This window comes from Anolis carolinensis, chromosome 1 (assembly GCF_035594765.1).
Source record: "Anolis carolinensis isolate JA03-04 chromosome 1, rAnoCar3.1.pri, whole genome shotgun sequence".
NCBI classification, from domain to species: domain Eukaryota; kingdom Metazoa; phylum Chordata; class Lepidosauria; order Squamata; family Dactyloidae; genus Anolis; species Anolis carolinensis.
The window spans coordinates 101,490,112-101,516,447 of NC_085841.1; the positions used below are offsets into that span (position 1 = coordinate 101,490,112).

General features: G+C 39.6%; 1 protein-coding gene across 1 annotated transcript in view; it reads right to left on the reverse strand.

Moving 5' to 3' along the window:
* Nucleotides 1-86: 86 nt before the first annotated feature.
* Nucleotides 87-26,336, reverse strand: part of nr2e1 (nuclear receptor subfamily 2 group E member 1) — a 38,726-nt gene continuing 12,476 nt past the window's right edge. Inside the window, exons 2-9 of the mRNA XM_008120825.3 lie at nt 24,755-24,900; nt 16,216-16,303; nt 14,163-14,398; nt 11,862-12,008; nt 6,148-6,244; nt 5,604-5,753; nt 3,010-3,115; nt 87-1,478 (exon numbers count right to left, since the gene is read on the reverse strand). Coding sequence (XP_008119032.1) covers nt 1,316-1,478; nt 3,010-3,115; nt 5,604-5,753; nt 6,148-6,244; nt 11,862-12,008; nt 14,163-14,398; nt 16,216-16,303; nt 24,755-24,900 — 1,133 coding nt within the window. The 3' untranslated portion in view covers nt 87-1,315. The remainder of the gene's footprint in view (nt 1,479-3,009; nt 3,116-5,603; nt 5,754-6,147; nt 6,245-11,861; nt 12,009-14,162; nt 14,399-16,215; nt 16,304-24,754; nt 24,901-26,336) is intronic.

Here is a 26,336-nt window from a genome sequence, read left to right on the forward strand (position 1 = left end):
TTGGGTAATGCTTTGTCAAAAGAATACCAGCAGGCAATGGCAAGCGTCAGCAGAGAGAGAGCAACATTTCATCAAAGACCATACTGTTATGTATACTTAATATATTTTTATTTTTGTAGATACAATGAGTACAACCTTAACTTCACAAATCAGTTAATCCACTTTTGTACAGGAGAAGTTTTACTCATTCTATGATACTTCAAGTGCTGAACCTCTTTCCTCAGTGCTAGTTCCTAAAACAAATAAAAACTTTAAAAGTACAGCAGTTATCTTTCATTTTCTCCTACATTTTTGATAAGTCTCATCAAATTAAGCAGCTCATTATACAGGTTTTTGTGGGACTAGGTGGGCGAGTGGGAAGGGAGATAAGAGAAAAAGACTTTTATTGGAACCTGGAATTTTCTAAAAACTGCTAGACTATTCGGTTTGTATTGTTCAATCAGCCTTTCCATCTTTTGTAAGATTTCAAGCTGTTTGCTGTAATTTAAGTACCTTCTTATACATCTCATTGACAAAGAGTTTGGACCCATTGCCTTTGGTTTCAGCACTATGCCAGTGAGACAGCAATGACTTCACACTATCCTCTCTATTTTCTTTTATTTGGTTTTGCTGTTTAGTCTTCACTTAAGTGGTTTTAATAAAACTTTTAAAGCTCTTCTGTCTGAGATGCTAAACTGAACTGAAGCATTGCCAAGACTTATGTGTGAAGTTTGTTGCTTTATTATTATTTTAAACAGGCAATGTGGCCTATTGATTCCAAAATACTTTACTCCTTATAAATCCAAGGCCACTTTTATGATACGTTAGAACTGAAGGACACCTTTTGATAACCTGGTATTTAGTGTTATTCCCCTTATAAAAATGAATTCACCAAGAAAGTATTTTGGAGAGGAAACAATATTTTGAAGGCCACCTCATTACACATGACAACAGAATGATGTTTGGTTACCTTTTTTTTCAAATTATGAAAAAAAAAATGCTAAAATACTTTATTCTGTCAAATCTGCCAGCTAAAGGACAGACTAGTACAGGCTTTTGTTAACTGTGAATGACAACTCGATTGGTTCAACCAAATGGCTACAGGAGAAGCAGCTGCCAAATTTAGACCATTCTTTTTTGAGTACAGTAGTTTACCCACAGTCTCAAATTGGTTGGTTCAGAACTCTGTTTATTGGATTTCATTTTGTCAATAGGTTAAACATTTCCAAGCTTCAGCTTCTCATAGAGTTGGTTTTGTTGAGGCTTGCTCTCCAGTGTTTAAAAAGAATTCTTCATAAGCTGTCACTTTGATCAGTTTGTCTCTCTTCAGCTCTGTCTATATGTCACTGGATTTGTACATATCTGAAAGCAGTCTTGTAATTGGCACATTTCCAATGGTTTTTTTGAAAAAGACTTCTTCTATTGTAGAGGGGCTAATGGAGCGTAAAGCTGGCAAGAGCAACAAGAGTTTCCCAAAACGACAAGGCTGTGTGGGGTACCTAGAAGATAAACAACACACCATTATTGCAGTTTATCTAATCAAACCATTAATTCAGTTTAACTGTTGTCTAGATAAAGACAAACAAAATGTCGACCAAATAGAATATTTGATCTGCATTATAGATCTAGACTCAAAATGCAAGCAGTAGGCCAAGTGTTGCCGTCCAGATGTTCTTGAACTTCAGTTCCCAGCATTCCTCACCATTGTTTGGGCTGGCTAGGTCTGATAGATATACAGTTCGACAACATTTGGAGAGTCACACCTTTCCCATTCCTATACATTGCAGTACTGAAGGCAAGAGAAAGTGTGTGGATATTGATATCAGAAATTCACAATGTACCTGGTGCAATTTAATGTTACATTTTAGTTTTTAAAAGCTGTCTTTGAGCACAGCCTAAGAATTTGATTTCAGTTCTACAGCTATACTCACAGTCCTTTCTCCCTAAATCAATTCATGCCCGTTTCTGTTGTTGCTTTGTCAGACAGTTGGATTCTGATCAATGCCAAATGCTAAGGCTAAATCACCTAGATTCAGTTGATTCTCATGTACTTTATGGCCGTCCTGAGGTAATGGACAGAATCAGTGTTAAACTGGATCACATCTCTGTGCTGCCATGAAATATTAGTATTTCAAATCAATAGGAACCTTAAGAACTTAACTTGGGGTTATTCAGGTTCTTTACACAGTACATTCTCCCGGATTCCTCAGTTTAAATTAAAAACATTAGGGACTGAATCCAATTATTACTCTTAACTAGAGTATATCAGTTGATGTTGAATTGGTGTTGACTTGGTATATGCTCAGTGATTCAGTAGGTCTAGACTTGCTGGGACAAATAGTAAGATTTATCTAATTTTATAAGTGTAAAGCACCTAGAGCCCGGCAAATATAAAATTACAAAGTAAAACAATGTCTTTAACATAGCCATAGGAAATCATTAAGTCCTCCAGATGTTGAACTACAGCTCCCAGAATTCCTTACCATTTGTTTTGCTGGCTGCAGCATCTGGAAGATCCCATGATTCCCACCTCTATTCTAACCAAACAAATTAAAAGGTGGTGAATTAAAAGTGCAAGTGCTTTGAAAGAAAAAGGGGAAAAAGTCAATTATAAAAACCTCTGTTACTTCTGAAAAATAATTCCATATCATACTTAAAACAGCTTCTCATCCATACAGATGGTGGGAGACCCTGTTGAATAGGGTGATTTGTGGTATAGGCAGATCAGGGACCCCCCAAATCCTGCAGAAGGCAATTTTTGGATTTGACTCACCATGTCAGGGATAAGGAATCTTTGGCCTTCCAGATGTTTCAGACAACAGCTCCCACCATACGTTATCATCATCTTTAGTAATTGGAACTTCTGGGAGTTGAAATCCAAAAGTATTTGGAGGGCATTCCCAAGGCCTGTAATTCCTCAGTTATTCACATTAAGCCTTTTACTCTGCGATTCTATTTCATATTTTCACTTGCATGAATGACAACACAAATTCAGAGCTTGAAAAATATTCCCAACACTTGTGTCCTCACCTAGTATGGATGTAGCTGTTCAGGGTGAGTTGGGCTTCATCTTGAAGAGCTGCAATGGCAGCAGCATTTCTAAAACTTCTGAGTTCTGAACCACTGTGCGTAGGTACTGCAAAGCAGATAAAGGACACTTGACTGTAATCGTCAGAACAGTCCAGTCAGCATTAACTCTGTTTCACTTCTTTACCTTGCAATTCCATAATAGCACATGTAGGTTGTTCCCGTTTATCTGCTTATGACAGCCTTCCCTAACTTTGTGTTATCCAGAGCTTTGGATTACAACACTCAAAATCCCCAGCCGGCTTCCCCAAAAGCAAAATTTCCAAGCTTGTGTTGGACTACAATAGGGAATTGTAGCCAATTGGGAATGATTATATAATCTTAAGACTAAGACACCTGAGATCAGGGATTTATTTTAGCATTTGTGTTTGTTGCCAAGTCAACAAAATTAGAAAATTTCTGAGGGCCATTTTAATTATTATAAAATATCACAATATATTTAGTTAACAAAAAAACAGATGAAAGCAATGCTATTGCGTGTACAATTGCAGTTCTGGAAAGCTAATCAAGATTTAAGTCTGGAGGAAAAAAAATGAAATATTTTTCAAATGTTTTCCTTGTTTTTTCAAAGATCTTTATGTAAGACTGTATCAAATAATTACTAATATCTTGTCTCGGTTCCTTTTTCTCAGCTCTGTAGGAATGAGTGCATTGTGTTTGCTTGACTATACGGAGAACCAGTGGAGACAAAGTAATTTTCTTTTTTTCTGTGATTTTCTTTTTTGGTGAAGCAGGCAAGTTGTTCTTGCCTGCTTCACAAACTGATAAAACCAGAGATCCCTTACAGTTCAGATGTTCCTAACCTTGTAAGTTCCGTGTGTGGCAAATAAATACGTTCGATTGGTAAATTACATTCTGAGTAAAGTGTACTTTTACTGTATCACATGATACTTTTATGCTAAACCAAGCTATATACAATGCATTTTATATTCCTAAAATAACACTTTCTATTTGCAAAAGGTGCTAATACACAATGTTAATTCTTCCCCCAAAATGTCCATTTGTTTCTGAAACAAATTTCTACAAAAAATATTTCTCATGGCTTCAAAATATTAGGGAATTTTACATCTCTCATCAAAATAGGAAGATCATGAACATCTTCTGGACTTAGGCAGTTATTAAAGGAACAAGAATTTTTACACCTTGGAGGCTGTCCCAGGGTTGCTTCTCAGCAGTTTAATGATACCCAAGGGTAGGATATTGATGGCAGCATTAAGACTAACAAAGGGCATAGCATCATTGGGACGTAAAGAATACAGACGGTTGTCAGTATTCCTCTCTAATAGTGCTGCTCAAAAGATTAGGGAGTGAAAGAGACATGGCTCCGGCTATGCTACCGTCTTCCCTCCCCTCTCAAAAAATAAATCATGTCTTAAGTTATTCCTAGACTAGGAGAGGTCACTTCCCACTATCAGCTGAGATATTGTGTGTACCTAAGAAACATATCCTGTCCTGATCTTCAAATGTATCCTAAGAGCAAGCATCCACACTGATGAAGTTAATTTTGCTGGCAATCCAGATAGAGCAGAATAATGTTTCCAGTCCCTTCCTACCATCAAGTGAGGAAGCAACAAGGAGATGCAGAGCCTCTACGATGGTTTCATCACAGCTTTGCATACTGACAGGAAGGGGCTGGAAATGTCATCCTCCTTGAACCCCATTCAGCAGCTGAAAAGACCTTTGCTCAGTGTGGCTGCTGCCTGTTAAAATGGGGAGGCATTTACTATCATACTAATATTGCCACAATCATGACTATAGTGTTACTGAATGCAAAGCAGTTGTGAATGCATAACTGGAATACAGATTGCACAACATCTCTTGTAGCCCAATGTTGCTAATATTGACCACCAACAACTGGGAACACAATAACTGATTTCTGGGGAGAGAAGTAACCCAAAGTCTAAAGGAATGTTTACAATGCTCTGTGTAAGGAACAAGGATGGCCAGATCTTTTACACTGGAATTGTCGCTGTCCCAATTGAGGTCTCCTTGGCGGAGTACATGGCATAACTATTCAGTGAGGATGCTCACTGCCATCTGCTATTGGAAGGAGCATTCGGGGTAACTGTCCATAGCCTTTTGATGCATGCTAATAGCAATGCAATCCTGTGTTCTCTGGGAGGTATCTGAGAGGCATTGGATGGATTGGAAATTCTTCATAATGGGTGGCACAGTTGCAACGTCAAGGGAAGACGTGAAAATCCATGATCTTCATCTCTCCAAGACAGAGGTTCAATAACAGAGATAGGGAAAGGGAGAGGGAGTCAAGGTGTGTGTGTGTTGTGGGCCAATAAACCATGCTGGGAACTAGATTGGCTCTGAAAGTGTTCTGAATGTATTTCTTCCTATTGCATGCAGTGAGAAGGAAAGAGGAGGAGGAGAAGGAATAGTGGAAAACAAGCAAAAGCCACTTCTCCCTCCGCCCCTCTCCTCCAGAAGGAACCCAACAGACATGAATATTTCAGGTGTACTATCTCATAGTACTCCAACTTCAGGGTTAGATTGGTTTGCTTAGTCTATTTTCATGCTCCTCTTACCAGCTTTAAAAGTGACAATGCATTTGAGGCAGGCGAATTCTGTAGCATCTAACCGAAGCTGTCGAAATCTAGCCACAACCTCTTGTAACGCCTGTATTTCTGAGATAATCTTATTTAGCTTTTGAGAATCTGTGTTGTCACCATTCATGCCTGGAATACAAATGTGTGCAATATATACAAGATTAATTTATTTTAAATATCTGATAGATTTTATTTTTAAGTAAAAAGATCATATGTATCAATAGCCCATTCAATTGTCACTTTCTGAGATCTGCTTCAACACAAAACTGACTATATTATGGGAAAGTTAGTATGAAATCTTCTCTTGGATGATAACAAACACAGTAATTTGCATTTAAATGACAATGCAAGCCATCGTGAATGCAACAAAACAACATTATTTGCATTTAAATATAGATTTATAAATGACAGGTATACTCTATTGTTTGGAAGAGATTTGTTATTCTTTACATGTTGTCCTTTTTCAGTAATGTATTTTTATGGTAATTTCTATAACAAAGTCATTAAATTGTGCAATTCTTACCCGACACAGCCAGTAGAGTGTTAGCATCAACTGGAATGGCCCATTGTGCTATTCCTAGAACAAACAGTTCCCTCCAAGCATCTTCCAAAAGCATCAGCTGTCATACAATAGAGGTACAATATAACATGGTGTATAATTTATAGATTGATAAACAATTCCAATATGTTAATTTCTGTGTGCTTTTTAAAATAATGGCTTTTAAATGCATCTACTATTTCCCCTTTCCTACTCTTGCTTTGAATATGGTAGTTAATCCTTTCTCATTTTGATCCACAGACTATGTGCATCCATAGATGGTATGGAAACCTGTGTCTGTTTGTGGTGTGGTATTGCTTTGAAATTACAGATTCTTAGAACGTTTAGTAACATAAATAAAGGTATTGCACCCTATAGCATGAAACCACAGTGAAGCTCCATTCTTGAAAGTTATTATTACCTATCCTGTCTGGTTTCTTTTCCAAAGCATCGTAAAAAATAGAGCTAAATGCGATAGAGTGAACATATTTTTCTGAACTAATGAAGATTAATCCAACAACCAAATACTTTTGCAAACAAGCCCCACATGAGCTTTTGTATGGAAATTTGTGTAACGAAACAAACTACAGTTTTGGAATTCTATAGTCTTATTAGAACTTGTAACGAAATATTTATCTCTGCTGGAGTGGGAAATGCAAGATCATACATTCTAGCCTTCCTGTGGTCCTAATTCAACCGTTTGGGTTTCTGCTGCTGACCAAATTTCCTTTCACATGTCACCATTTTTACAGGTTTCTCTCCCATTGAAGAAAAATAGGAGAATGCATCTTCTTTAAGGAAACATATTTTGGTAATTTAGCTTTGCTTTTTAGCCTTTGACTCTAACCATCTTCCCCTGGGAAATCTGGGAAATTGAATGTACCTGTCAGGCTGAAAGAAATTCTGTCTCCTTGCTCCCTCCTTTTAGCACCCTCACTCTGCATTTTTATCCTACAGCATGGACCTGCGTTGGTCTTTTGTCCACTGTGTAAATCTACACTATTAGGAACAAAGCATGGAAGATCAGAAAAAGGATTCTGAATATTCAGAACAATATATTTTTGTTAATTGGGCCTGTGTGTCCATTGGTATGCCTTCGCTTCATTGTATGATATGATTTTCCTCGCAATTACTTCTATTGGTCATAATTAAGGCCCCTTCCACACAGCCGTATAAAATCCACATTGAATTGGATTATACAGCTGTGCGGACTCAGATAATCCAGTTCAAAGCAGATATTGTGGATTATCTGCCCTGATATTCTGGGTTATATGGTTGTGTGGAAGGGCCTATGCTACCTAAAGGCTGAAATGTTGGATAACCTCAACTAGACATGAAGTGCTGTCCCAGCTTCTCATTGGTCAGGAAGAGTATAAAGCTAGATGCTTCTCTGACTTCAGAAAAACACCAAGAGAAGTAACATTTTCTAGGCATGAATTGCCATGGAGCTCTCCTCATTTTGAGACTGACAGACCAGACCTCTTGGACTCAAAAATAGCTGACTACCTTTAAATACTGATGAAGGTGATCAGCTTCTCTTCATGTTAGAAAATTATAGATCTTCAGCCACTTAATTTACTGTTTTTGTACAATAAACAGAGGGAGAGATAAGATGGACCTCCTTATGTCAGCTCACCTGAGAAAACAGAAGTGAGCTGGAATAGAACTCAAGGAAGTTCAACCACCACACCATGTGGACTGCTCCAAGATCTGAGCTGAGAGCAACCTTCTCAAAGTATTACCAGTAACATCTGACCTCTACAGTTGTCACATAGTCTTGGGGTGTCTTGACAGATCATTGATCACTTCACTTGCAAGTTATCACTGCAAGCAGACCTATTATACATGTCAGAAATCAGGGTTATTCACACATGTTATAATTGTGGTCAGGAGGAAAAGGACTGTGCTAGTGTATTGGAAGTTGAATGTGTTTTACATAGCTACATCTCCACACCTCCTAATGCCACCTTCCCCAAACCTACCTTGTAAGCATCACAGCCCCTCAACACAGCAATTTTGTGTTACCAGAGTGCAGAAGGATCAACTCAGATATATCCAGCTCTTTTCCTTTACCTGGATGTGCTGTGATGAGTATTTGCAGAAACCTCCAAGGGTCCTTAGGATATTCTTGAGGATGTCATCTTGCAGCATGTCCAGCTATAGGAAACATCAGCGATCCTCTCACTCTCTCGCAACTTGGAAATGGCCAAGTTGGGAATGTGTGGCTGTACTTCTTACAAGGTGGGTTGGGGGAAATTCGGATCACCACATGATTGGAACAGAATCCTAACTTTTACAATGGTTTTAAAGAGTGAGTCACATAATTCTGACTTGCACTGTCATAATTCACTAATAGCATGCCAGCCATAGTCTCTGTCCTACCCTTACCTAAATAATTCAGAGGTGACCTTCAAGCGTTTATCTTTTTGTTGTGCTCTTTACATATGCAAGTAATTCTGACAAATGCTGTAATTGTAAACACAATTATTTAGCAGTAAGTCCAGCTCAACGAGACTGCCATCTGATGAAATATGCATAGGACTGGGCTACAAAGTGCACCATCATAACAGTACCAACAGCAACTTCCATCTGTCTTTCTGTTTCCCACATTATTGAGTATAATTATTGAAACTAGAATTTGCATTTGATGAAGTAGGAGAACAATGGGAAGAAATATCCTATCCTAAATTCCCCATTCTGAATTTTGGTTGAGCTAAAGCTGTTAGCTCATAGTCTGATCTCTAAAACCCAGAGAGGATAATGATGTCGTTAATAAAATCTTTCGTCTTCCTGGGTGGACGGGTGGGATGGGATGATTAATTTCACATAACGATTTATGAAACTTGCCTTTAATTTTCCCTGTTAGATATGCAGACTGTTCATTTAAAAATGACAGGATAATCTGATTTCTGACATGGATAATAGGCCTATTTTGTAGAGATCTGCTCAGTGATAACTTGAATCTCTGCTAAGCCATCCTAGTATATTGATGGGACTCTTAATTTCTCTGTGAAGTCCCCACCCTCATACTTTACCTCTCTTACTTCCAAGTCCCATTTCTGCAACTTGAACGGCCTTTCAGAGAATGTTCTACAGCAGAATGAATTAAATCTTGGCCTAAATTAAGGATGGAGAATATGCAACCTCCACCAGATATTGTCGCTTCAGAAGAGAGATGGAGACTATGGGCCCTACCACACAGCCCTATATCCCAGAATATCAGGGCAGAAAATCCCACAGTATCTGCTTTGAACTGGGTTATCTGAGTCCACACTGCCATATATTCCAGTTCAAAGCAGATAATGTGGGCTGGGCTGTGGCGCAGGTTGGTGAGCAGCCAGCTGCAATAAATCACTCTGACCAAGAGGTCATGAGTTCAAGGCCAGCCTGTGGCAGGGTGAGCACCCGACAATTAAAAAATAAAAAATAGCTCCTGCTCGTTGCTGACCTAGCAACCCAAAAGATAGTTGCATCTATCAAGTAGGAAATTAAGGTACCACTTATAAAGTGGGGAGGCTAATTTAGCTAATTTACGACTGCATAAAAAAAATCATCCAGCTGATGTTGGAATGAGGAAGTGCTATTGCAGTGGATGCTGAAGTAGCTGCTCCCCCCTGTGGCCGGAATCGAACATCCCCTCAGGAGAAGGTTAAATTGCCTCTGCGTCTGTCTTTATCTCGGTTCTATGTGTATATGGGCATTGAATGTTTGCCTTATATGTGTACAATGTGAGTCCCCTTTGGGGTGAGAAGGGCGGAATATAAATACTGTAAATAAATAAATAAATTTTATTCAGTTGTGTGGAAGGTGCCTAAGTGACCCCCACCCAGACAACAATTCCTGGTTATACTACACTGGTTTAGGACTGATGGAAATTGGAACCATGTGAACCTGTAGGGCCACATGCTCCCAACTATGACCTTATAGAGAAATCCATCATCTGCCATATTACTGGAAGGAGAGTTGTGGAGCCAGGGGAGAGCAGATAATTTAGTCAGGTTTTAGAGTTTTATTCTTTTGTTTAAGGCAGGAAAAGGAAAAGAAGACCCTCTTTAATTTAAGTTTCAATCACACCATTCTCAGCATTTATACCAAATCTATGTTTCCATGATGCTTGCCTTATATGTGAAAGACCTGTGCTCTAAGCATCGAATAAACTTGGCTTAACTTGATGTAAAACAAGGCAAATAAAGGTATGGTAACATAAGCAAAAATAAAATAAAGATTAGTAAAACAACCTTTGTCTTTTATTTCACATAAGTGTATATTCTTTTAAGTGAAAGCAGTGATTTTTTTTAGATGGATGGAATTAAGTCATAAATTTTTAAGCTGTACAATGTGTTTTTATTAAGTATCGTTAATTGTTTTAAACGTGCTGTTGATTTTTACTGGAAATTGTTTTAGGCATTGAATTTTGCCAACTGTTGTAAGTCACCTCGGGTGAGAAAGGTGGGATAAAAATGTTGTAAATAAATAAATAAATTCTGATCAGAGAAAATTAATTTTGGCTAATGTCTGAAGTTAATAAAAGACCCATTGGCCTCAGTGGGGTTGAACTGTAGTGCTGTTGAAGTGTGAGCCCACCCCACACATCTCAGTTCCACTAGCAAACGAGGCTGTGACAATCAGAAGCAGGGTCCCTATTGCAGGTCCTTGTCACAGCCTCATTTGCTAGTGGGAGTGAGATGGAAACATCGTCCACCTGTGTACTGTATCTTGGGTACAGCTGCTGCATGGTAAAGTAGACTTTTTTTGGAGACGTCAATTGTATTCATGCCAATAGTGTCATGATTGTGATCACATAAGGTTTGTGATTACAGATCATCTTCAAATATGGTGCTGAATGTCGGCCCTGCACATGAACAAATTTATCCACCAAAGAAAAATCATACTTGGACTCAATTCCATACCATCTAAAATTGAGTTCCCAAAGCTGGTGTCTTTGAGAAGACCTAATATAACAGACAGCTTGGTCTATTTTAATCAATTGTTGGACAACACAGCTCCACTAATATGGTCTGAATCAATCTTGAACAACATGCAGCTCCAGAACAAGGATCTACCCAGAGCACAGAAGTAACTACCATTTTTTTCAACTGTAAGATGCCGTCAATTGTAAGATGCATCCCCATTTCAGTGCCACCCTCACCAATAAAAATAAATGAGATACACCTGCGATACTATTTTTAGAGATGCTAATATAGGGGGAAAGCGTGTCTTAGAACTGAAGAAATACAGTAGTTATAGTAATGAGGTATAACAGCACACATTACTGTTGTAACTTGACCAAGGTAAACATACTCCTTTTTGGAATATAACTATAACTCCTTAGTTACTTCTATTGTCACAGGGTATGTTATTGCTAAATAATGAAGAAAGAATACCACATTGTAAAAGTATTATTTCATCCTCTACTAGAACAGATGTGAGAAAATTGTACTTTCTACCACTGACCAAAAGCTTGTTGAGTTCAGGTTTTAGGTTCAGGTTTAAGTAACAAAAATACATCCATTTAGTAACTTTCGAGAAACCCTAGGGCTAACTAATTCTGAAAAAGGAGGACCTTAGAACTGCTGACTGAGTCAGCAGTTCTAAGCTCCTCTTTTTATCTTTTGAAAATATCTAATTACCTTCCAAAAGTAATTCCAGGCCCCAATCCCTCCTTCATTCCCAGTTAGTTAATTTGACATAAAACTTACCTGGTCTTGTAATGAAAGGGTAGAAAAAGCTGGCACACTCTTAGCCCATTTAATGCTCATGAAGAGAAGCCTTGCCGCAGATTCACAAACTGATTCAGTAGCCACTTCATAGAGATACATGGGAGTCCCACTGACTTCATGTGGATACTAAGAGTAAAAAGGGGAAGGAAACAGTAGGCATAAGCTCACAGCTGGCTCAGAAACTCTCTCTAGTTGTAATGAATTGTTTTATTATCCGATCTGTTTCTGACAAAGAAAGATGTATTAATAAATGAGGAAGGGAAGAAAATTGAGGAGGGTCTCCAAAGGAGGAAAAGGGGAAAGACAAAATTAACAGCATTTAAAAGTTACTTTGCAAAGTAAGTGGGTAATGGAGGATTCTGGAAGTTGTACTGGTCCAAAACCCCATAATTTTCCAAGCTGTGATTAAAATGGATATCACATTCTGGCAGAAAGGGCAATACGAATTTGCATTTTTCTTGGAAGGCAATAAGGAAATTCATAAAACTAAACTGAAGAATTTATTATTCAGGAAGTCTTATCCAATGAAACATTGTGTAAATTAATCATAACTTTGAATGGCGCATAAAAGGTGGAATCTAGAATCTGCTTTTTCTGGATGGAAGGACTCTTTCCATTAACTTGAAGCTTCTAAGACAGCAGAAGATAACGGCTGGTTGAAGGGTGGAGGGAGAGTAATCTTTGTCAATTTGCATGATAAAAAAATCTCCCGTCCCCACTTACTACATCTGCCCTGAAAAGCTAAGGGACTTTTTGAGAAAGAAAGGGAGCTGGTACTGGAGTCTGTAAGTTGAGGAATTAGGGAAGATCTCATAGGTACACTACCACCTTGCCTTCTGCTGTCAGGAACTTTCGGAACAGAACTTAGAAAATGATCCTAAAAGGAGCTAGTTCCATCCTGATCTCATTCATATTATTCCTCTCATGTAATTACTATTGCAATGCAGACCTACGAAGCAGGTGGTGATGGGGGATTGCTGTGGGATGTTTAATTTCAAAATAGATTGGTTATGTTACGTAACACTAGCTGAGTGAAGGGAAGGGGTGGAAAAGGAACTCATGAACTCTCGCATACCCAAGTTCACATCTGCCAAATTTCTCTCTTGAATTTTAAGCACTCAGAAAACTTCTCCATAGAGGCAAAATGCAATGATTTTTGTAGTTTCGCCACAGGACAAAAAAAAAATTAGGATCACATGCCCTATTTTGCAGCACTAGCCTTCCCAGGAAACAATATAAATGTAATTTTATTTATACATTTCATTGCAAACACAAATAATCATTGAGGGACAATTTGGCTTGTTAGATCTTTTAAAGAGTTTTCCACAGTAGTGGAATCCACTAAAATTATGTGCTAGTCTCGATACAAATAATATAGCATTCCACCCATTTGACCCAGTGGCAAAATCTGAAACTGTCTCTCTGTCTCTGGGATGTAGTCATAATTTCAGAAGTGGAAGAGACAAACATGTACCCCAGAGAATAATCTAACACTAAGTCAGCATTGCTGATTTATATATCCTTAGAAACAACATGACCACCCAAAAAAGGTATCTTGTTTAGCATAATGCTGAAACACCTAGCAAATATTTGACATTACCATACAGGACGTAAAATACTTCCTGAAGGAAGCTGGCTGAGAAATTCTGGGAGTTGTAGTTAAAACTTTTCAAAGCTCTGCCATATATATCATAGCTGTCAAATCATAATAAAATTGCCCCCGCATAGCAAGGTATGTTTTTCAATCTGTTAATGATCATGTGTGTGTGTGTGTGTGTGTCTGTGTGTGTGTGTGTGTGTGTTATATAACAATAATATGGCTAATTGCAATAAACCATTACCTTAACCTAATTATCTAAATATTCATTTAACAAATTGATTTGTTCAATTTATTAAGTCTCCCTCCTACTACCACTACAAACTAGTAAAATAAAACTGACCAACTTGGACATAATATTTTTGAGTCAAAATAAGCTATTGGCCAGTGATTTAGGCAGAATTTTGAAATAGGTGCTCCCCATGCATGTTTATTTAGCTATAAATCCCATTGCTCTCTTATGATGTTTACTGGAGAGTAAACAACGTGGTCAGCAGTAAAGGATTGTGGTGGTCCTAGTCCAAAAATTTTGTTATGCAAAGATCTGATTTGCACAGATCTGTTGCCATGAATTTGCCCAGGTGACTGACTGCAGTACAGTCCATGCAGAAAATTGAGTGCATTGAAGGTTGCCATTTAGGAAAGCTGCCTTTCTTAAGAACCAAAAAGAATAAAAAGCTGACCTTTGGAGTTGGTTGAGCCAGTCCCACCAAGCTCTGCCTTTCTGGAGTCGTTGAAACGGCAGCCAGTTCTAGATTATGAGGTTCCAGTTGTGTAACTGTGGTGAAGAAAGCCGGGGCAGGGAGAGCGGCAGAAGGGAAGTGTGGCGTGGCTCCATTATCTTCCTTGTGTCCTCGGAAATACAGAGCTACTTGTTTCCTTATTGTGGATGTCCTTGGTCCCCTTTCATGTTGAACAGCTGAGGATTTTAAAAAAACAAAAAACAAAACACCTCTCTTAGCATTCAACTCTGAGTCAGAAAAATATCCTTTTGAAGTACAAAACATGTAACTGGATGAATTAGCTGTGCAAATACATCTCTAATTATATAAAAACAGGTTAAAAACCTGCTGTCCTCTATAGCAGAGCTTTCCACACTGTGAATCGCGACACATCTGTGTGTCGACTACAATGTGTAGGTGTGTCGCACAAACATGAGAAACCTCAATCTACATGAAATAAGCAATGAATCACATATTTTAAAAAATGTAAATGAAATATTTTAATGAGATATGCTGTGATTTCAAACATCTCATTATTACAATTTATGTGTCTGTATCTCTTATAAGGGGTTGGCTCAACTTCTGGTTTGCTAGTAAAACTGAGTTAATATGTCGCGAAATGATGTATGTCGAAAAAATGTGTCACCAACACAAAATGTTTGGTAAGCTCTGCTCTATAGTATTAACAATTCTCCATTTGCAGACCTATGGTTATTTCATGGAATGCTCACAAATCTTCTAATTCATTACAGCAAATATGTGATAATTTCATTTTAACACATGGAACTTGAATTTAGTTGGGAGAGAAACTTCACAGGGAAGCAAGCAAGGGATTTGCGGATGGAATCTTGGGAGTTAAGAAGACCGTGAAAATACAAAGCATGTTTTGCAGTGGGTAAGAGAGTGTGAGTTGAATTTCTCATATCGAGATGGACAAACCAGCCAAATTTTCAGCTGCAGATTTCCAATGACATTTAACTGACTTCAATTATGTTTAGAGGCTGATTCAAATATTTAGTGGGGCAAAGAGGCAGAGAACACGTACTGCTAACAAGATTGGATAATGACAAATTAAGTAGTCTCGCCAGTCCTCAAGAGAAATGGGCAGTATTTAAATATAGGAAAGAAAGCTATCATTTAGAAAAATCACAAAATGGTCAGCTCATCCTTTTTGGAGATTATTGTTCAAATATTACTTGTTTATTAAAAGAGCAGCTGGGAATTTCTTATTCCTGAATTGCCAATTCAAAGTAATGTCCTGGCATATCAGAAAGTAAAAATGTCCAGAGATCCTCATCAAATGAAGTGTTAGATGTGTAACAACTAACAAGTGGGGGAAAAGGTTCAATCAACTGAATCCCTTGATGGAAAGAAAATACTCATTTTCATCCATAGCAATAATATGTGATGCAATGTGATACACATTGGATGATGTTCCTCTGGTGGCATCTGTACTTGTGGAGTGACTCCTTGAGTTATCCCTCACCATGTGGATGTTATGTAGTGGTAGTACTTTTCTACTGTGGTAGGGACTATGGATTGTTGCTTAGAAATCTGGGGATTTGTCAGTTCCTAGGTGATATCATGAACTCAAAGTAATGTTCACATGAAGGAGTGTTTCCCTTCGGGTGAGAAGGGCGGCATATAAATGATGGAAATAAATAAATAAATAAATTTCCTTTTTCTTCATCTCCTGATAAAATACACCAGGAGATGTGGTCCTACTGACATTCTCCAAAGCGCTTCCACTGTAGTCCTTCTGCCATCTTAGTCATGTCTATTAGAAAAAAAACTCCACTGAGTATATTTGTGGGTCCCATTCCCAGGTTAGATACACAGAAGGATGCTTAAATGCCCCATTTTTGAGGACCCTTTTCCTTGGCAGAGGGTGGGGGCATGACAAAAGTATAGATGTCTCTTGGCAACTCCGATTTTCTTTCACAAGAAAGCATTTGTCCCTGGGGCTTGGGAGCTGGATTGTATGTAGAGGGAGGAAGATGAACAAGTTAAGTACCATCTTTATTCATGTTGACTTCCAAACATTTCTTCAGCCGACAGGCCCTGCATTGGTTCCTGTGTGTCTTGTCCACTGGGCAGCCTCCCTATAACAATCAAAGAAGAAAGAGAAAAATTGATCTCAACAATTTCATTCTGGAATAGGAGGAGACTTCATCCTTCATCTGCTGTAGAATTAATGCAGTTGGACACCATTTTCATTGTCATGGCTCAATGATCTGGAATTATGGAAGTTGTAGTTTTACAAGGACTTTTGCTTTCTCTTGCGCCTAACCAAACTATAGCTCCCAGGATTCCAGATCATTTGAGCCATGGCAGTTAAACTGGCATCAAACTGCATTAATTCTACATCGTAGAGTAGACACATCCACATACCCTTCTTTTCACCTGAAACATTATGGAGAGGAAAAGGCTCATCTTCAGCAGGTGAGACAGAAAGACTTGGAAAAGTTACTTTCTGGACTACAGCCTTTGGAATCCCCAAAGGGTGTGTTTACACTGTAGAAGTAAAGCAGTTTGACACCACTTTAACTGCTATGGCTCAATGCTATGCTATCATGGGAGTTGTAATTTGGTAGGGCACCAGCACTCTTTGGCAGAGAACACTAAAGTCCTTGTCAGACTCCAGGATTCTACAGCACTGAACCATGGCAGTTCAAATGGGGTCAGACTGCATTAATTCTACAGTATAGATGCACCCTAAGCCTAAGCTTTACATAGTGTTCCTCCACAAGACAGAAATTAGACACTGAGGGTGGTCAGTTTTTCCAACAGTCCCCACATTTCTAGCATTACAGAGAAAGAGGCACTGAACACCTACAACTCTTCCATTTGTTGTGGTTTCATTCTCTTGGTTACCTTGCCTGTTTTGGAGGTAGGTAAAGGTAAAGGTTTCCCCTGACGTTGAGTCCAGTCATGTCTGACTCTGGGGGTTGGTGCTCATCTCCATTTCTAAGCCAAAGAGCCGGCATTGTCCGTAGACACCTCCAAGGTCATGTGGCCGGCATGACTGCATGGAGCGCCATTACCTTCCCACTGGAGCGGTACCTATTGATCTACTCACATTGGCATGTTTTTGAACTGCTAGGTTGGCAGGAGCTGGAGCTAACAGCGGCCGCTCCCGCCGCTCCCGGGGTTTGAACCTGGGACCGTTCGATCTCCAGCTCAGTGCTTTATCGCACTTCGCCACCGGGTACCTAAACAATATTTCTAAAAGTCCAATTGAAGTTTTAAGCAAATGCAATGGTAGAAATTTGTAGACTGATACAAAACTTCATTGAGAGGGATTTTTACTTTTTTTTTTTTACATATTTTTTACTTGGGATGATCATTTTTAGCCACTCCTTTCTTCTGTGAGATCACAATGTCTAGCATCCACCGCAGCTATCTCCTCCTTCTTTGGGTTTTCAGCATTGTTCCCTTCCTTGTTTGCTTATCAGCCCAGGGGATGTCCAATGGATGCTTGAGGTAATGAGTGCTTGAGGTGAACCACTTTGCCCAAAGGGGCTGCTGAGAAATAACGGCATTTCAAATTGCTTTAAATACTTGTGTATTTAAGTGAGGAAGGGGAGGACTTGCCCTTGGAAGGCCTCTTGGGAATGAAATGCATCCAGACATTTAGGCTTTCTTCCCAAGGATCAGAAGTGGTGGAGGAAAGGAGATGTCTTTCTCAGAACAACCCCATCTATGTCTAATTGGAGGCACTGAGTTCCTTGCGATGACTCCAAAGTCAAGAAGCGTGCAGCAGGTTTCACTTGCTTAGATGGTTGCAAGGAGGCCTGGCATGAACTGCTTGGTTTGCAAGCTGTGTTGCGCGGTTGAAATCAAAGGTATCCCCAGCCTTGTGCGAGGGGGAAAGGCCGCAATGAAGAGAAATGCCCGACATTGAAAGCAGGCTGTTGTACAGTTAGTTCTCCCTTGTTCTGGAGGAGCCCCCGTTTTAATCCTCCCATTGATTTTGTAAGGATCTTTCTCCTTTTGTGGGTGCGTGCCTCCAAGTCGCTTGTCGACCTATGGAGAGATCATGAATTTAATATAACTTACAGTGCCTGATATTCATTGGCGGTCTCCCATCCAAGTACTAACTGGGGCTGATTCTGCTTAGCTTCCAAAATCAGGCAAGTCTGGTACCGTTACTGCATTTAAAGGCATATTTATATTTTATGGCAAAGAAGGAGCTAGGAATCAGCTTTGTGTGCCATTTTTAAGTAGTCAGACTATAATTATGCATCGAAATGTCAAATGTATAGCCTCTTGGAAAGAAAGATATAAGTACCCTGTTTCTCCAAAAATAAGACATATCCATATAATAAGCCATAGCAGGATTTCAAAGCATTTGCACAATATAAGCCATACCTTGAAAATAAGACATTGATAGGCATATCGGCACGGAGCAGTAAAGAAGATGGGCAGCCCTTCTCATCTGCCTCATCATGACAGCTGCTATCTCAGAGGTGACTGGAGAGGTGCAGGCAGGCCCATCAATAAGGGATAAAATCATTGACAGTATTGTTGCCAATGTACTCTGAGCAGGTTACATGGATAAGAGCTGCTCATTTAATGAGAGCTCTATTGCTCGACATGAAAGATTGGGGCCAATGGTTCTAAAAGAAATGGAATCGCAAGAAATTCAGGATAGAATTCCGGGCTTGGAGAGTTATGATGATGTTCCAGAAGAAGATGACTTAACTATATTAGAATAAATGTAGATTGCTGTACCATACTTAATCAAAATAAGACATCTCCTGAAAATAAGACATCTCCTGAAAATAAGCCATAGTGTATCTTCTTGAGGAAAAATAAATATAAGACAGGGTCTTATTTTCTGGGAAACATGGTAGGTGTCTTTGGTTCAAAATGAGATTGGCACCTTCTGTCCAAATCCTAAATCTTCCTGAACTATGATGACGATGAGAGACAGAAATAATAATAATAATAACTTTATTTTTATATCCTGCCACCATCTCCCCTCAGGATCTGGGGGCGGCTCACATGGGGCGAAGCCCAACAACAAAACTGAAATAAAATGATCAAAAAATACATAGTACACAATTCACAGCATAACAATAGAATAAAACAGCAATACAGTATAAAACAGCAATATTATAACAGTGATTAATAATATCAACCAGCAACCAGGCACAGTTTATATCGTCTTCATGGTAGGGTAGACTAAAACAGCAGTACAGAATAGAATGATGACTAAAGTGCATGAAAAAGTAGGAACCGAATAAAGTGCAGGATAGATTATTAGTCCCATTTGGAGCTGGTTATCCAGTGACTTTATATAACTTTAAAGGAGAAAAGAAACCCTTTTGGGACTGACTGAATGAGAAAAGGCTGAGTCCTAAAGCTGGCTCTGAGGATGAAGTTAGTTTTGCTTAAAGAAAGATTTTAGGGCAGCCTTTTCCCAGTTCTATCATTGGCTGGGATTTCTTCTTTTTGCAAAGGGGTTCAAGCCTAAAGAATAATAACATGGTACTTGGTATATATAGATGCAAATTTAGAAATAATCAGCAGAGTTTACTGAAATTTCACAAGCCTTTGCTTGATTTCCCAGCCCAATCACTCCAAATAAATCCTACCATTAACTTCACTCTCACCCCCAAACCAGTAGATCTTCTTCAGTTAATCTATCCTCCCATTTAACTTCCCAACCCAGCGAAGCTCCAATTCAGTTCATAACCTCCTCCCATTACCTCTAGAGTTGGGGAAAGGGGTGTTGTAGTTCAGTTGCAGGTCAGGTAAATTATAACTTTCTCCATCTAAAAGGTGCTAGTGTGCACATTAGAGAAGGAGAGAGATTTATATGAGGGGTGGTGTAATCAACAGCTTTTCCTAAATTCTTTCTCAGGCAAATATGTGCATTCATATTATGCACCCAGAATCACAAGTAAACTGGGAATAAGGAAGGTAAAGATCTATGGCATTTCTAAAATCAGACTTCCCTGCCCTATATGCCAGTTGTTAGGCCTAATTTTTGATACCAGAGACCACTAAGAATCCAGATATGTGCACCTCTAACATGAGCTGCTTCTGATACATTGTTCACTGGCACAGATGTGGTGGCAGTTGGTGGCTTTGGCTGCATCAATATAGAATGAATGCAGCTTGACCCCACTTTAACTGCCACTACTCAATGCTATGAAATCCTGAGAATTGCAGTTTTACAACGTCTCTCATATTGTCTTCCAGAGTGCTGGTGCATCACCAAACTACTGCTTTCAGGATTCCATAGCATTCAACCATAGAAGTTAAAGTGGGGTCAAACTGCATTAAATTGACTGTGTAGGTATACCCTTTGATGACAGTGTGAGAGTGAATCTTTTGTGTGTTCCAGTCTAAACTTTAAAGGAGCTGTGTCGTGCACTGAACTTTAAAGTCTGAAATAAACCTGGAATGGATTCACTGTCCCACTGCCATGGAAGCAGCAACCTCTACAGCACAAATGTCTTCTGTCAGAACTATGCCGGTTTTCAATATTGTCTAGCCCTAACTCAGTGCCCAGCTACTAAACACAAAATCAAAACACCTTTACAAATATTTATGCATAGTTTAGGAAGAGCACCAGAGGAATGTTATTCAAATTGAAAGAGTCCTCTAACCTGAGTTCCCATTGTATTGTATTTTTGCACATAATTTGTGTGGAAAAAAAGATGAGGAGAAAGGAGATGCATAAGGAGCTGGAAGAAGATAACAAAGGTAAAAGGTATAGCTATGGGAGGTAGAATGAGGGCATTGCTCCTTCCAAAGAAATTTTCCTTTATTCCCCAAACGTATAACTTCAGTTGAGCATTTATAAATACAGTTTAAACATCCAAAGAAAAAGTGACCAAGGGAATGAGATCACAGCAAATACAAGTGTTGTAGGTGTGAGTGATTTTCAGTGTCTTGTGTGATGCTATAAACTTGGAGACTGGAGGAAAAATCTGAGGATGCAGTGCTTATTTGGTGGCAACATCTTCACTTTGCCCTCCCTTTGTATCTCCATCTCTGATACAGGCTAGAAGATAATTAAACTGGGCAGTAATCAGGAGGGAGGACCAGAAGACAAGGGGAGGAGAAGGGGGCTTTAACAGAAGTGCACCAGAGGGAATTGCTGCAGCTGCTGTTCAGCATGCATGGGATGATCGAGGTGGAAGTGAGAAGGAAAGAAAATGTGTGTAGACAGAATGAGAAAGGAGCATCGGAAGATCCTTGGAGCATGAGGGCTATCAGAGCAGATTTCCCCCCACAAATCCCTTACATAGGGGAACCTGACAAATGCAGCCCTCTTCTCTGCTTTCTTTCCACTTCAGTAAGTACTGGAGATGGTCTGCTACTTTTAAAAATTCAGGTTTTTGTATCATGAAGAAAACATGGAGTCATAAATAAGAACAAGAGGATTAAATTGCAAATTTGGAGGAAGGTGTTAAAAATTGGTTAGGACAAAGAGCAGGGTAGTGGGGTTGAGTGGGATGAGGTGGAGGGACTTGGCATTTTGGGAAATCAGGAGAAGTTTGATAGAAAGAGAGGCTGAGATGGATGACTGCCTGGAGAAATGAGGATGTTTTTCTGCATGTTTGACCATCACAGTGCACACAGGCCACCCTCCAGAAACTGGTTACTTCTAACAAACCATCCTTACTGCAGAACTATAGCAGTTTGACACCACTTTAACAGATATAGCTCAATTCAATGGAATCCTGGGATCTGTACTTTGTCATAACACCAAAGCTCTCTGACAGAAAATGATAAATATCTCACAAAGTTACACATCCAAGAATTCCATAGCATTGAGTTATGGTCCTTAATGCAATGTCAAGCTGCTATAATTCTGTGCTGTGGATTAGAGTGATGATTGACAAAAAGATAGGTGGGTAAGGAAGGTAGATTAGCACTCCTATTTTCTGTGTTGTCGAGGGAAACAATCAGGGCCAGCTAACACCTCCCAACAAAAGATTCCCCCAGGCAGGAAGCTGCAAGGTCATTCAATGCTAATCAAGCTGGCCAATTGCAACATTCACACTTGTCTCAAACAGACAAGAGTTCTTTCCCCCACCCTGGACATTCCACCGATATATAAACCTCACTGGCTTTGTTTCCAATCTATGTCACAGCCTCTGAGGATACCTGCCATTGATGTTGGCAAAACATCAGGAGAGAATTCTTCTGAAGCATAGCCATACAGCCTGGAAAACTCACAGCAGTCTATTCCTGTTTCCTGGGTTTTTTTTTTGTTTGTTTATTTTTTTTTTGTTTTTTGTTTTTTTGAACACACATCCACAGCATCTGGTTGTTCTTCCTAATGGATTGTGAGAGTGGCAGTCTCCAGGAGAAAATTTTCCAAGCTTTTCATAGAAGGGTTTCAAGTCTGGAATTGACTCACTGCTAGTATATTGTAAGTTGCTCCTTTGGAAACCATCAGTCAATACAAGAGTCGAGGGCCCAACTTCTCTTTTCTCTACAGGTGGACCCCAGTCCACGGCTGCTTCTTGAACTGCTGGGCTGCCCTCTGCTGGGCGCTTCCCTCAGTCCCCACCACATTCTTGTCTTGCCTTTTGAGCAAAGAACACTTAAGTATGTGAGGTGATGGCTGAGATTCTGGAGGCTATGTTGGGTCCAAAGAAAGTGTAGGTAGGACAGATCTATGTCAGATTAGAATGAAAGATTCTTAGGTCCAAAGGCTATACATGATGGGGTACAGAGGTCGCTGTATTCATTGTCTAGAAGCAGTTGTCCACCTTGTGACCAAACCATGTTTTTCAGCAATGCAGAGGTCATATGTGACCCTCAAGTCATACAATTCTCACCCTTGAAATAACTTGATTTTTTTTTTTGCTTGCCAATACCCCAGGCATATCCACATTGTCTTCCAAGTCTCCTTGGTATCTGTCTGATATTAACTCTCCCATTACTTGCTGTACCTGAACACATACTTGTTTGTGGTATAGCTTCTCTTGAAATCAGTGGGACTAATGGGCTCCACAGTCAACTACCTATCCACTTGGTAGGCCATCATATTCTGGCAATGAGGGATCGCCTAAGAAAGCAAGTAATCCAAGTACAAACAATTGTGGAGGGAGGCTGGGTTGTTCAAGAGACCACTGCAGTCACCAAGTTCCTAGCACTTTGAATGGACCCTAAAGTAATTGTAGACTGGAACCATCAACTGTTAAGAATACTGAATTCTGCTGATTTCAGTGGGAGACTGAAATTCCTGTTATTGCTTGCACTGCAGGGCTTGCCACATTTATCCATAAGCCAGGTTGAAATTCTTTTATACATCTCTTTCACATGAAGCATTGAATTAAATGTAATTTAAAGAAGCCTGACTTTAGTTGGATCAGATGAAAAGGATTTCAAGAGGAATTTCCATAGTTAAAACACATTGGCTCCTTCCCTCCACAGGTCATCCTAGAGATGGATGATGAGTTCAGAGCAGTTCTTGATTGCCTGCAGGTTTTGAAATTTTTGATCTTTGAATATGAGAGTGACTTGTCAAAAAATGTTTTAGCAAATGCTTAATCACAACCTATTTAATAATATTGGATATGTTAAATCAATCCCATAAACCTGTACATAGAAAATACATTGGCAAAGGGTGAACAAACACACTGAAATACAAAAATGTCAGGGACACCTGTGGTGTAACTCATTTTTCTCATTGAGTTGCTGTGAGTTTTCCAGGATGTATGGCCATGTTCCACAAGCATTCTGTCCTGACTTTTCACCCACATCTATGGCAGGCATCCTCAGAGGTTGTGAGGTATATTAGAAAACGAAGCAAGGGAGGTTTATATATCTGTGGAAGGTCCAAGGTGGGAGAAAGAACTCTTGACAGTTTGAAGTAACTGGGAATGTTGCAATTGGCCAGCTTGATTAGCATTTAATGGCCTTGCAGATTCAAAGCCTCTCTGTTTCCTGCCTGGAGGAATCCTTTATTCGGAGTTGTTAACTGGCCCTGATTGTTTTATGTCTGGAATTCCCATCTTCTGAGTGTTGTTCTTTATTTACTGTCCTGATTTTAGGTTTTTTAAAAAAATACTGGTAGCCAGATTTTGTTCATTTTCATGGTTTCCTCCTTTCTGTTGAAATTGTCCACAAAGAATTCCTCCAGCCAGGCTTTGAAACTGCAAGGCTATTCAATGCTAGTCAAACTGGCCAATTGCATCATTCACACTTGCTTCAAGCAGACAAGAGTTCTTTCTCACACCCTGGACTTTCCACAGATATATAAACCCTTTTTTTGCCTAGTTTCCAACAGACCTCACTACCTCTGAAGATGCCTGCCATAGATGTGGGCAAAAGGTCAGGAGAGAATGAATCTGGAACATGTCCATACAGCCCAGAAAACTCACAACAACCCAGTGTTTCCGGCAATGAAAGCTTTCAATAACACATTTTCCTCACCGAGTTATTGGATACACAGGGTTGAGGGTAAGGGAATCTGAATAGTTTATCTATTTATCAATCTCCAATTGGAGTAGAGGTGGGAGTGGGTGGGTGGGAAGATAGAATAATTAAGTAAGAATAGTGTATGTTGCAGTAGCCAGTACCTGGTTTCCAGATTTGCAAACATAGGTCCTGTTTCTTCTGATGCTTCGCTTGAAAAACCCAGAGCACCCATCGCAGGCGTAGACCCCATAGTGCTTGCCAGAGCTGCGATCACCACACACTTTGCAGGGGATGTCCAAAATCCGGCCTGGAAGTACGGAGAGATTGAGAGAAAGATAATGAGGAAAGAGAGTAAGTAATCTGCTTCAACGAAGTCAATGGCATCATGGCTAGGCAAATGAAGATGACAGAAAACCTAAGTGGGAAGCAGAGCACAGAAAAGTCACAGGAATTTTTTGGACTTCTAGGGTTGTGGGACTCGGGGAGTTGGGAGCCAGAATGGTGTAGTGGTTTGAGCATTGGACTATCATTCTGGCGAGCAGGGTTGACATCCCCACTCAGCCTCAGAAGCCCAGAAGTTACTCCCTCGGCCTCAGAGGAAGGCAAAGGCGAACCCCTCCTGAGCAAATATTGCCAAGAACCACTTAGAGTTGCCTTCAGTCGGGAAACCACCTGAAGGCAGGCAACACGAAGTCTCAACATAACTTTTCAGACTTTTACTACAAGGCGACCTCCAAAGTCATCTAATGTGATTCCCTGCCAGCAGTCCTTACATATTTCAAGAGAAAGGCCCGACTGCTTTCGGGGACTTCTTTCAGGGACTGTTAAGACTACAGGTGTGGTTGCCAAAACTGTAGCTGAAAGAATAAGTGGAAAGTTGCTGTAAATAACTTGGAAGTAGAAGTTTTTCCTCCTTCGGATTTGTCCCATATTTTGGATACTTACTTATGCATAATGATATATATTTTGCAGATGTGACCTAAGTCTAATATGAAATTATTTTATGTCTCATATATACCTTATACACATAGATTGAAGATAATATTACAAACAATATATGTAATAATGCTATGCACAAATGTTTGTATATCTTGAACCACCAGAAAGCAAAGTTGAAGGCTTTCATGGCCAGAATCAGTGGGTTGCTGTGAGTTTTCTGGGCTGTATGGCCATGTTCCAGAAGTATTATCTCCTGACGTTTCGCCTGCATCTATGGCAGGCATCCTCAGAGCAGCTTCACGGACTGGCTGCTTACTACACAGAGAAGCCATAGAAATCCACTAGCATGGGGACAATTTCAACAGAAAGGAAACCATGAAAATGAACAAAATCGGGATGCCAGTATTTTAAAAACTCTAAAATCTAAAATAAAAAACAACACTCAGAAAACAGGAAGATTCCAGACAGAAAATAATCAGGGCCAGGTGACATCTTCTAGCAAAGATTCCTCTAGGCAGTAAGCACCCAGCCCTTGAAGCTGCAAGACAATTCAATGCTAATCAAGGAGGCCAATTGCAACATTCACACTTGCCTCAAACAGACAAGAGTTCTTTCTTCCACCCTGAACGTTCCACAGATATATAAACCCCTTTTGCCTAGTTTCCAACAGATCTCACAACCTCTGAGTATGCTTGCCATAGATGCAGACGAAACGTCAGGAGAGAATGCTTCTGGAACATGGCCACAGAGCCCGGAAAACTCACAGCAACCCAGTGATTCCGGCCATGAAAGCCTTCGACAACA